This window comes from Myxine glutinosa, chromosome 11, assembly GCF_964187855.1.
Source record: "Myxine glutinosa chromosome 11, kmMyxGlut1.1, whole genome shotgun sequence".
Taxonomy (NCBI): domain Eukaryota; kingdom Metazoa; phylum Chordata; class Myxini; order Myxiniformes; family Myxinidae; genus Myxine; species Myxine glutinosa.
Genome location: NC_136271.1, coordinates 133,418,651 through 133,431,842, shown reverse-complemented (window position 1 = coordinate 133,431,842; position 13,192 = coordinate 133,418,651). Strand labels below are relative to the sequence as shown.

At 42.0% G+C, this 13,192-nt stretch overlaps 1 protein-coding gene across 4 annotated transcripts in view; it reads left to right on the top strand.

The window, feature by feature from the left end:
- LOC137436847 (1-phosphatidylinositol 4,5-bisphosphate phosphodiesterase beta-1) overlaps positions 1-13,192 on the top strand; it is a 293,810-nt gene that overhangs the window by 140,519 nt on the left and 140,099 nt on the right. For all 4 annotated transcript variants that reach the window (XM_068131011.2, XM_068131013.2, XM_078787147.1 and 1 more), the window contains exon 3: positions 4,383-4,451. In XM_068131011.2, coding sequence (XP_067987112.1) covers positions 4,383-4,451 — 69 coding nt within the window. The remainder of the gene's footprint in view (positions 1-4,382; positions 4,452-13,192) is intronic.

Here is a 13,192-nt window from a genome sequence, read left to right as displayed (position 1 = left end):
CGCAATGAGCATGGAGAAAAGAAAGAAAACCAGAGAATTGTCTGAGGAGGTCAGACACAAGATTGTAGCCAAGCATGGACAATCTCAAGGCTACAAGTCCATCTCCAGAGACCTTGATGTTCCTGTGTCCACCGCACACAATGTTATCAGGAAGTTTAAGGCCCATGGCACTGTAGCCAACCTCCATGGATGTGGCCGCAAGAGAAAACCTGATCGAAGATTGCAGTGAAGGATTGTTCGAATGGTGGAGAAAGCACCTCGATCAACTGCAAAACAGATTCAAGTTGACCTTCAGACACAAGGTACGACAGTTTCAACTCGCACCATCCGTCGCCAACTCAATGAAAGGGGGTTCTGGGTTCTATGGTGGGAGCCCACTGCTGAGAGAGAGGCATAAGAAAGCCCGACTGGAGTTTGCCAAAACACACTTGAACAAGCCAAAATACTCCTGGGAGAATGTCCTGTGGACAGATGAAACCAAATTAGAGCTTTTTGGTAAAGCACATCATGTCTATGTTTACAGAAAACAAAATGAAGCCTTCAAAGAAAAGAACACCTTCCCTACTGTCAAACATGGAGGAGGTTTAGTGATGTTTTGAGGTTGCTGTGTTGCCTCTGGCACTGGGTGTCTTGAATGTGTGCATGGCATCATGAAATCAGGAGATTACCAAGGCATTTTGGAGCACAATGTTCAACCCAGTGTCAGAAAGCTGGGTCTTCGTCGAAGGTCATGGGTCTCGCAGCAGGACAATAACCCCAAACACACTTCAAAAAGCACCCAGGAATGGTTCAAGACAAAACGCTGGACTGTTCTGAAGTGGCCAGCAATGAGTCCAGATCTAAATCCCATTGAACACCTGTGGGGAGATCTGAAAACAGCAGTTGGGAGAAGGCACCTTTCAAATCTGGGAGAACAGGAACAGTTTACACAAGAACAGTGGGCCAAACTGCCAGTAGCTAGAGGTGTAGGAAGCTCATTCATGGCTATAGGAAGAGATTGACTGCAGTTATTTTGTCCAAACGTTGTGCTACCAAATATTAAGTCTCGAGTGTCAATAACTTTGTCAATGCCGTTTCTTTTTATTTTCTGATTTAAAAGGATATATTTAGTTCTGAATCAAAAACAAAGGTTCTGTAATATCAACAATGAAATAAATAATTGTGGAGACCGAATACTTTTGTCAATATCAACTTATCTTTAGAGAAAATTGTGAGTTATTTGAAAAAATTGCAAGGGCGCCAATATTTTTGGCCATGACTGTATAGTTACCACGCACATGCCCGGGGACGTTTCACACAACCTTATAGTTTGATGGGCTTGTTGCAAAGACTTGCCAAAACCGTATAATTCCTCAACAAAGTTGATTGCCTGTCTGTCCAGGCTGGACTTGGGAATTTCAAAAGAACATATTTAGTTATTCTGCAAAGGATGGAAATCCAGGGTTTATTGTTACAAAAAACAACTAAGCTTGGGAAATGCATATTTATTGCAAAATCCAATCTGAAATTCTCAGTGAGTTGGGAAGAATCAAGCACAAAGCAATGCTGCCAATGAAGTTGTGATTACACAAAAGCGAATCCTCATCCAGCAGAAACGTGAACTGCGTATATCGAGTTCCAAGCACACAGGCAATCTGTCGAGGTATCTCGCAGTGCCAATTTGCACATGCTATTCTCAGTTTGCATGGATTCAATGAATGAACATTTTAAATTCGGAAATCTCAAAATATGAATAAACACATTTAGCTGCAGCACGTTTACATTCCAACACACATGTGAAAATACACATAACTCGGAGAGGAAAAAGAAAATAGGTTAGGTTTCCCCACACGCAACCCCGCCCAGGTGACTAAAAGTTAGTCTGGAGTTAAATAAATGATTTGGGACCTTTTGGGGTTGACATATTAATCCAACATAACATGGCATGATGCCACTTTCAATGGGTTGAATGGGAAACAAGATGGAGACAGATACAGGGACAGGGAAAGAGGTATTACTTTAGCACTGGAACAGCATGCCAAGAATTTACACGCTTGTGACCAGGACAGTCATTGGTGATTGTGTCGGCCACCCCTCCAGTCATTAAGTCGAAGGAATTTCCAGATTTCATGTTCATACTCGATGGACAAAATGCCATTGCTGCCAAGGGAGTCTTATGGCAATGATGACACTGAATGCTTTGCCATTTCTTCCCACCAGTAGCAAAGCAAGAATTTTGAATTTGTTCCAGGTGTGCCAGTTACAACTTACCTACTCTTCCTTAACTTACCTACTCTATCACAGCGTGTGAACTTTAACACCCTCCAGCTAATGCTGGCAGAAGGGTTAATGTTCATCCGAGGGACAGGATGCTTTGTAATGCAGTGCCGTACCTGCGAAGCACCAATCGAACAGTTTATAGTCAGGTCAGGAATCGAACCCAGATCAGACTGCTGAGAGTCAAGTTTACAACCCCTGCATTGACTATCGTAAGACTACTGTCATATTAATATGTAAAATAATGTTAAATTCAAACTTGGGGTACATAGTTTGCACCTCATAATCACGAGCTCATAAGAATAGTTTGGTCCATTTCCAGCTTATGCAGGTCTATTTACTATGTATGCAAATGTGTATTTTGGAACTCTCCCCTGCTTTATGCTGTTCTCTCCCCCATTTCTGCCATACCCCAATATATTCCCCTTCACCTCCTTCTTTCCCTTCTCTCTCTCTCTCTGCTCCTACTCCACCCCTATTCCCCTTTATCACTTATTTTCTTGTATTTTCCAATCAAGTTCAGAGCATTTCAGTAATCCCCCTACCTCGTCCAACTTGCTTACATAATAAATAGATGGCTCCTTCAACGTCTATCAGTAAAATGACCCGACAAACTATCATTGGACATTGTTACATAAGGTTGCATGTTCATTTAGCGTCTCCTACTTAGCTGCCGAAAGCGATTGATCAGAGTTTATCCCATTGGCTTTTATAGGAACATCTTTCTGTTGTGATTTGCCAATTCACTTTTGATGCACAATATCGGTCCTTCTCAACCACACTCAACCACATTCCTCCCCCTTCGTCCCTCCAAGCTGCTTCTGTTTCGTATTCTTCCGTCGTGTCGTCATTTACGTCTTTTTGGCTTCAGAGGCCACAAACGTAACCATCTTGCGTTGAACACAGCCATCTTGTTTATAAATGCCTTCACCATGTTGTAATGTTTTGTGTATAACTTGTTTCTTGGAGGGGAAACTGCGTGGTCCAAGACATCTGAGTGTTTGCATCCAATAAAGATTTTTTTTTTGAACTTCTGAACATCAAACATCCTTTCTTGTGATCCCTGATGCATATGTGGGTTTCTTTTTGCTCTCTCTTTGTATTGTATTTCACCTGTCTATTAGAAAGCACATCTGCGATGGTAGGTCTGTTGTCTGCATTGTATTTAAAACCTGCTCCTAATATGCTTTAAAAATGCTTCTCATCCCAATTGAATGGCCATCCGATATGTAAGCATCAAGTTGTGAAGAGGGGCATATATTCGTATAACAACTTTTTGGATGCTCGTCGTATAGTAACCTTGTTTATCAACGTACTTGCACACAAATTAGTAAAATATTTTCTTTCTGCTGCATGTGCTCCATAATGTTTTTTTTGAGTTGAGTATACATAGCGATGGTTAGGTCCTGCTTCAGGATTGCTGAGCGGCTCGATTCGGGCAGAGGCCAGGTCTTTTTGGTGTGCCTTCTTTGCGAGCAGCCATTAATGTATTCTAAATAAATCTCAACCACAGGAATTGCAAATATTTCTAAAAACAAACCACTTTGGATCTCCCTCTCCCTTCACATCCCCCATCCACCCCCCCTCCCCCCAGGCCGCCCCCCTCTTCTTTCTCTCTCTTTCCCATATTCTGTAGCAAGATATTTTGCTTGATTTGTCATCTGTGGTGTTTGAAGATCTGTATGCACTTGGTAAATGTAAAGGGGGTGGGGGAAGGAGAGGACGAGCGAGGACACCACAACCAACAGCACATGTGCCTTTGCCTACAGCCTGTTGATTGTAAGCAGATGGGCATGAAAGACGCTGTTGTTGAACTTGCTCGAGCATTTATTGGCTTTATTTTGCCTCTCGTGAGTGGCCGTTTCAGGTTTGGGCAGTATGTGCGATAATGATCAATTCTTCATTGCTAATAGGCATCTGGTGTTACCGCAAAACCCCCTGCTTAAAACAAACGTCTCATTTTACCTTTTGATTCCACTCTATACAACAACGCAGGAATTTTTTTTTCCCAGTGACAGATGGATTGTGAAATGTAAATGTGCAAACAACTGGCATGGTGACTTTGGAATGATGACAACTTCATCTAACTTCAACTCCTCATTCCCTGTCAACACTTTGCCTTGCAGGAGACTGACTGCCTGGAGATAACGAGCATCAGAGACACTCGCAATGGAAAGTACGCAAAGACTCCAAAGGTAACGTGGCCGTGCACTTCCATGGAGGCTCGGAGCGACACTTTTGATATCGGGCATTTCATGTGCCTTGACTTACCTGTTAAGAATTTATCCAAGTGCACTTGTTGTAAAGAAAAGGTTTAACCAACTCTGCTCATGCCATGCCAAATAAATGCACCATTTGGGGTGGAATTGCAAAAATGAAATGTTCTGGTGTTGATTTTGCAAAACAATTTTTCGTCTTGGCATCGCCTCCTCTACCAGTCGATTTGTCATTGAGAAATTATGACTTCTTACACTTCAAACCATGATAAAGTATATCTTCCGTTATATACTAGGGGTGCCAGTGGGACTTCCTGGAGCTCTTTTAGTATGCCGGTGAGTTTATTGTCTTTTTCAACACCACTTCCTGTGTTGGCTACCTGTTGTCTTCCAGTAACACGTATTAACACAATTTGGGCTGGCAGGATAGCTGAGAGATATGTGCACTCGACTATGAGCTGTCTAGCCTGAGTGTGAATCCCAACCCAGCTAGAAACTGTTGCCTGCTGTTACCCCTGTAGTACGGCAGATAGGTGAAATGTTTGGGAGAATTGTGACTTTGATGATACAAGCACGAGAGTTGGCACACAGTTAGAGTATGCCCGAAGGAAGATATTTGGCTATAGGGCCATCGCAGATGTTCATCGCAAACGTAAACTGTTCATCCTGGCGGAGGTGTGCGCTCTACCGAGTGCCTTTCTAGTTGCAGCTGTTAAAAGCAACTTCATGACCCATTTATATTTGGTTTGTGTGTGGCAGTGCAATTTGTCATTATCCTTGCAGCTCGAATCCTTTCTTCAATCTGCAGGGCGAGACATCAATGTATGCGCCGTCCATCGAAAGGACGTTTAGCTGAAGGACACTCCGGCACTGACCATTTATGGACATTAAAGGTCTCAGGGTATCTTTTGTGAAGAGTGGAGGGTTATTGCCGACACCTTTGTAGGAATTACCTATTTGTGCATAAAACTAAGGAATTACAAGTTTACTATTGTACATAAACATTCCCTGACACCGGATTACATTGCTTCCTATCTCCGAATTCAGGTGTTGTTTGCACACTAGCTCCTGTACTACAAACAAATTTGTGTACCCAGAGTCTTTGCATGTCAATGGATGAAATCAACAGGACATTGATGGAAATATGCTTACCACCATGGGAAGCAAAGAGAAGCTGGTGCTTCGGATGTTAACCCTTCATTGGAGCAAATAGAGATACTGCTCCAACAAAGCCTGAAATGTTAATGTTAATGCCTAAAATGTCAGCTTCTCCCTGCTTCCCATGGTGAATAGCATACCTCTATCAACGTCTTGTTTATTTTATTAATTGTTTTAACTGTCCACCACAGATAAATACGAGCCTTCACCTGCAAGCGTACTTCTTCATTCTTTGCATGTCATGTGAACAGCCATCTTTGCTGCCTGTGGTAGGGGAGTGGGGAAGGAAGAGGATACCCTGCACTGTCCGGCTGGGTTAGATTTTCCCGGCAGTGGATTTGGGGCGTTTAGGACATTGAAAACCTATTGAGTTATTGGCATCATGGTGGTTTCCGTTTGCCTGTGGGTCAGTGTTAACACTGCCTGACTCCACATCCCAAGACGCACTTTTTATAGCGGCCTTCGGTGGCCTCAAAATGAATGTCAATGCCAACGTGCGGGAGCTTAAAACCTTGCACAGACTGTGAAGTACCTACAACCAAAATTTGGGTCCTTTAGGTGCTACTGTTCGCCTGTGAAATAATAAAGTGCAAACACGCAAACACACAATAAAAGACCCAAACACTTGAAAATCTGTATATATAAAATTGCTTCAAATGAATCCAAACCTATGGGGAAATTGTAATTTCTTCAATCAAACAAAAAACTTTAACCCGGGCGGTGTATAAGCAACAGACCACTGTCTCGATCACTTCCGATTTTGTTTTTGTCTTTGCTATTATGAAATATATAACCTCCCATTTTTATACCTCTTTCAATCAACATAAGAATAAAAGGCTTCCTTTTTTTTTTTACCTTCACTAGAGTAGAGGGTATTGCATGTGGGTCTGCTTGTTTGTCTGTCTGTCTGTCTGTCTGTTTGTTTGTTTGCACAGAACACAAATATGCTTTTCTCTGCAGCCGTTGGTCCGATTGCCAATAAATTTTCACCATAGCAGTGCCTCTCCCTGTATAATTTTTTTAATGCTAGTTATAACATCATCGGTCATGTGGTATTGGTACCATTTTGGAAAAACCAAAAAACTTTATACCTCTATATCTCTGAAAGCCCTCCATGGAAAATATATTCATGATGATGTAATTTGTGCCTTCATTATGATGTCATAATTAGACAAGTAGAATGCTTGTTCCGATCAGTTTGAAATTTCTTTAGCATGATGTACACAAAAATTGTATGGGGGAATTAAATAAATTGATGATGTCATCGGTCACGTGCTTCGGCAGCCATATTGGATTGAACATAAATCTACATCGTAAATAAACCACTCAAACACAGCAGCTAATAAACACCACACGGAATATACCACACAAACACGTCCTGGCGAGAGTTTGCAATATCTGATTGCTCTTTCTTGTTTTCTTTTTTTATCGTGGTATTTTTACCATGGGCTTTTGCTTGTACTGTATATAATTTGAGAAGTTTGTTTGCTTACTTGTGGGTTTGTTTGTTTGTGAATTTGTATGTTTGACTTCCCTTGCATTCCTAAACCACTGGACAGAATGAGTTGAGAACTAGTGGTTGTATTCAGGGTGTGCCCCGTAAGGTTTTAGGTTATCAAAAAATATATATATAAAATTGCCCCTGTGGTTCAGGGTGGTGGAAACACTACAATGTAAATCGATGTGAATGTGTATTGTATATCACTGCTCCTGGTGTAAGGGGATATTACATGTAATAATAATAAAAATCCAACCGTTTTAATTACAATGAATACGTGCAACGTTTCACCAGTCAACGCAAACCTAAAACGAGTCTAATTGCCTTCTTCAGCCTTCTATTTTGCTCGTCCTGCATTAATGTACCCAATAATTATATGGATGGAAGGGGTTTGGTAGATGTTGGCCACTAGTCACCATTATCCAATCAAGTTAAAGGTGTTAAGAGGATCAAGACACGTCGGGATCAATTTAGAGTTGAAGCCTTTTGTTTATTTGGGTTTTCCCCATTTCCGCCATGCCCGTGCACTCTTGAGCGCACAGTATGGAATAGACCACACCTACACATTCACACTCTTATCATACATGCCTGATCTTTGTCAGCGGATGGTGGATGTTGATAGTTGCAGTTGATTTGCAACCTGAAAGCCTGGCATCTTCATTTTCCCGATGTGTTCCAATGCACGATAAGAAAATGAGGCAGCAGGTGAACCATTCTGTTGATGTTGGGATGCGAAGGTCTGTTGATGTTGGGATGCGAACTCCTGATGAAGTCCTGGTGCAACCACTCTTCTGGCACTGGGAAGTAGGACCCACAAATAGCCATTGGCCCTTTAGCTGTTTGTCTCAAACTAGGGCATGCCCGTACTATATATATATCTAAAATTATATCCCCCCCCCTCTATTTACATGAAATGGTTTGGTCCAAAGCGAACGGCTTGCGAGTACGGTGACAATCCCCCCCCTCTATTTACATGGAATGGTTTGGTCCAAAGCGAACGGCTTGCGAGTACGGTGACAATCCCCCCCCTCTATTTACATGAAATGGTTTGGTCCAAAGCGAACGGCTTGCGGAGTTTGGTAAAGAAATCGCCATAGCGTGCACAAACGCGCAGGAAAGCGAAAGAATCGCAAATTAGTTTTAATTAGTTTTAAAACATAGTTTAACGCCAACATAGTTTGCCAACGTGAAATAAATGAATACGCTCTCAAATGTGCCGTCCGAGGCAGAGTCTGTTCGCCACGTTCGGCACACGTGATAACTCGCTGCTCTCTGATTGGTTGAATCGTTTTTTGGACATAGCTCGGTAACTACTTGTCCGATTAATATGAAACCTTGAAAAGGCACATCCTCGGGTCCCCAGCAATATACCTGGCAAGTTTCAAGTATATCGGACCCGTGGTTGTCGAGAAACAGCGGTCACAGACAAACACACAGACATACACACATACACACACACACACACACACACACACACACACACACACACACACACACACACACACACACACACACACACACACACACACACACACACACACACACACACACACACACACACACACACACACACACACACACAGAGATTACTGGAATTATAGATAGATGTGAATTTTCTTTACTAATGTTGTTTGTCAAGGATGGGATTGTATTCACTGCATTCTCCTTTGTGACATTGCATTTGTGTTGTCAAACTGTGTGAAATTAAGGTAATTAAGTTCAGGTTTCCTCTAATATCATACAAATGTGTGGATGGGTGAGGGGAGGGCGGTCAAAAACATAGGTCAACAACAATGATCCTCTCCTCTCCCAGTCAAGACTCGAGTGCCCCAAGGCAGTGTTCTGGGCCCCTCCTATTCTTAATCTTCATTAATGATCTCTTTGACTCTCTGGAAAACCCTCTTTATTTCTTTGCTGATGACTCCACCCTATGCCGTGACATCCATCATATTTCAGATATGTGGGGTGCCACATTTTCCCTTTCTGCAGACCTTCATATAATCACAAGCTGGTCAAATACTTGCAATATGTCTTTCAATCCTGACAAATCTCACGCTCTCACTCTGTCTCTCTGAAAGGACCATCAATCTGGCATAACCTCCCATCTGCTTCCTCAGGAATCCTCTTCAATAAGTTCAGCCAGTCAAACTTTTTGGCCTCATTATCAGCGATGATCTTTCTTGGGAAAACCACATTTCTAAATTGGCCTTCAAAGCCAGCCACCAACTCCATTTTGCAAAGTCCTTCCTTGGCACACCTGAATTTTTATCCATCAACAAGGCCTTCATCTGCATCTTGATGGAGTAATGCTCTCCCCTTTGGGGTGGTACCCTTACCTCACACTTTACTCAACCAGATGCCGTGCAAAACAAGGTTTACAACATCAATGGAATCTCCGATGATGAAGCTGAGTCTCTGCGTCTATCACTTTCACATCACAGACAGGTCTGTGGTCTCTGTCTTCTACCACCTCCTTGTTCTGGTCTTGCACCATCTACCCTTACCATGTTTTGTTCCCCCAAGATTTCTGCAGGCTGCACGTGGTCCTCCATCAACCCCCTTCTCTGAATCTTCAAAACTGTAGAATAGTTACTCATTTCCACTCATTTGCTCCTCTTTTTTCCCACCTGTGGAACCAACATGAACATTCTCTGAAATCTCATTCTTGCCTCCAGGGCTTCAAAACAGCTGTTCAACAACATCTCAGATCATCTACATCCCCAACAATTATATTTTCTACCCACATTAATCCCTTCCAAGCTGACTTTTGCCCTGACTTCCAGTTTTTCCCTCCTGAGAGTTTGCAACTCTATGTTGTTGACCGCCCTCCCCTCACCCCCTCTTGTCCTCCCCTGGGTCTAATTTCTCCAGACATCCATTATTTCTCCAAGTCTCGGGCTCTATTTTGCCCCTCAAGCCCACTGTTGGTGTGTCTCCTCCTCCCCATCTTTTTCTACTGTTCCTTTCGTTCTGTTATGTCCTGATCGAGACGTGGTAAGAAACCAAGACTGTTCATTTTCATAATGAAAAGTTTCGTTAATTGCATCATACGTGGCATTGATTGCATCATTCTGAAAAATGATGACTGTATCATCGATCCCCCACCTCCCTTCTCCCTTAAATGGAGGAAGTAAGTGAACTATAGTCAATTATTTACTAAGTTATAAATATTATTGAGCTCTAGTGCTAACATTCCACAACTTTACTGGCATTGTTTTCCATTAAATGTTTCCTGGTTGTCTCCACATCGAGCATGGTGGATACTCTTGTATGTAGTGACACAAATTCAAGTGTAACCATAGTTTTGTGTGTTGCTACACGGGGGTTGTAGCCAGGAATTTCAACTTCGTACACAGTCCTGCAAAGCTACTGCACCACTTCCCTCATCCCCACTTTCCTTAGAAATGCATCCTTTTGGCTTTGGCAACATGTACTCGAAAGTCTTAACGACATCAAAACATACTAAAACGAGCACCATTGCTTGGTCTTCTGTGGTGTCTCCATTGCTAGGTATCACACTTCCACAAAATTTACCCAAATAATTATGTGCCCAAATTCTTTTGATGTTCAGCCAACAACAACATGGGATATTTTGATTTAAATGCAAGAATGAAAAGCTGTCAGCATATTTTAATCCATAGAATTCCATGGCCAGGTGTTCATCCTTTGGGGTTCACTAAAGTATGTTGTACCCTATGCAAAACCGTACTCATGAAGAAGCTGAAGACTGGATCTACTTTAAAAGAGCTTCTTATGCCCAATGTAATGTCTTTTGAGGAACTGAAAGTTTGAGGATGGTTACCGCTGAAATGTTAAGGATGTTATTTTTGAGCGACATATACATATACATATATGTATACATATACATATACATATACATTATACATATACTAGCTGAAGTACCCAGCGTTGCTAGGGTGGGGGAGGGGGAGGTGAGGGGAAAGGGGGAAGGGAGGGGAATGGGAGAGGGAGGTGAGGGGAGATGGAGGGGAAAGATATACTTCAAAAACATATTTGGAGGGGGGTGGGTTGCTTGGACAGGCCCCTACATTTTGGGGGAGGGGGAAGGGAAGGAGGAAAAATTTACCTTGGTGAAGAGTGTTTTAACCTCAGTGTTGCACAGGTAGAAAAGGCAGTGTAATACCCTCTGCCACCATCACCAGGTGGCGCTACACGGTACACATTTACATAAGAGCATTTATGCCCCTCTCCCGGCCCCACGCGTCCTCGCATGAGGCTGCGGACACATAGCCTATGTTATCCCCCCTCACAAAGTTGTATTTGTATCCGAGTAACATATATAAGTGTTTATAGCTGGAATTCCCGGCGTTGCTCAGGCAAAAAAGAAACGTTAACATATGATCCGGACACAAAAGATTTTCCTATCACACGAACCCGGTTACACTCCCCCTAAAATAGATTAATTAATTATGTAAAATGATTTAAAATCACGGGGCAACCCTGGTTACCGCGTGGTGGATCATATTTGAAATGAGGGCAAATATAATGGAAAAGCCATTACATCCAAATCAGAATCTATCACAAATATCAAATTATCATTTTACCTTTTTGTTGAATATATGCTGGTGAATGTACCGTTGATCATGTTTCTGAGTTGAGTTTGATGATGTTCAGGAAGAAGAAGACTTACCACAAACTTCGACCACTTCCGGAATTGTTTTGATTGAATCGACTTTCTTTGATGTTGTTAATCAAAAAGGCTTAGGCACAATAGAGCAATTTTATTATTATTATTATTATTTTTTAATTATTGTAATCCCCCAAAAAATCGACTTTTTCCCATGTGGTAAATACTGTACTGTAATAATAAATAATAAATACTGTAAATAATAAATAATAAATACTGTAAATCATAATAAATACTGTAAATCATAATAAATACTGTAAATAATAAATACTGTAAATCATAATAAATACTGTAAATAATAATAAATACTGTAAATAATAAATAATAAATACTGTAAATCATAATAAATGCTGTAAATAATAATAAACACTGTAAATAATAAAAAATATTAAATACTATAAAATACTGTACTTGTATTTTTACATTCTCCGTGTGCTTTTTTTTTTTTTTTTGCATACAATATTGAGGCTCGTGTAAGAGCTAACATTAATCACAAAAAAACATAAACGGACACATAAAACGAATAATAAATGAAGCGGGAGACAAGATGGGGAGAAAGAGGGAAGCACACAACAACGGTAGAGAACAGGGACGTTGGGAGATCTGTGGGAGGGAGGGGGCAGGGGAAGGGGGGGGGGGGGGTGGGAGAGGTATAAAACAAATGGACACTACTCGGACTTCCAGGAAAGAAGTCAGTATTTTAAAAAGGTGGATCTGGCGTGAATTAGCGGGGGTAGAAAAGATCAAGGTTTTGCATGGGGGAAGATAAGAGATGGTGGTGAACAGCTGTTTTAAAGACCTGGAGGGAGGAATGGGATTGAAGAGCGTGAGGGAGCTTGTTCCAGAGGCGGGAGAAAAGAGGAATGAAAGAGTGAAGGTGAGCAGAGAGTCTTGATTTTGGCAGTTTGACCAGAAGAGGGTTGCTTGCAGATCTTGTGTGACCTGATGGAATATTTGGGGGACAGAGCACAGACAGAGCTGGGGGAGCTATGCTGGAGAGGAGTCGGTAGACGACAGAAAGACCACCAACCTGCCTGCGGTGAACGAGTGTAAGGGCCTCAGAAACAGCTTCATCGCGGGAGATACCAATGATTCTGAAAGCTTTGGTTTCTACAGCGTGAAGCCGAGGTAGGTGTGAGGCAGGAGCACCAGTCCAGAGGGGAGAGCAGTACTTCATCAAGCTGTGGATAAAAGCTTTGTATGTGGTGAGGAGGTTAGGTGTGCCAAGGAAGGACTTTGCATGGCAGAGTATGCCCAGTTGGCGACTGGCTTTGGAGGCCAGCTTGGAAATGTGGTTTCCCACATTTTTCACAGGAAAGATCATGGCAGATAGTGCCGTCATAATTTGGTAATAATGACGTCATAATTTGGCAAGTACAACGCTTGATTCAATCAGTATGAATTTTTTTCTCTGCA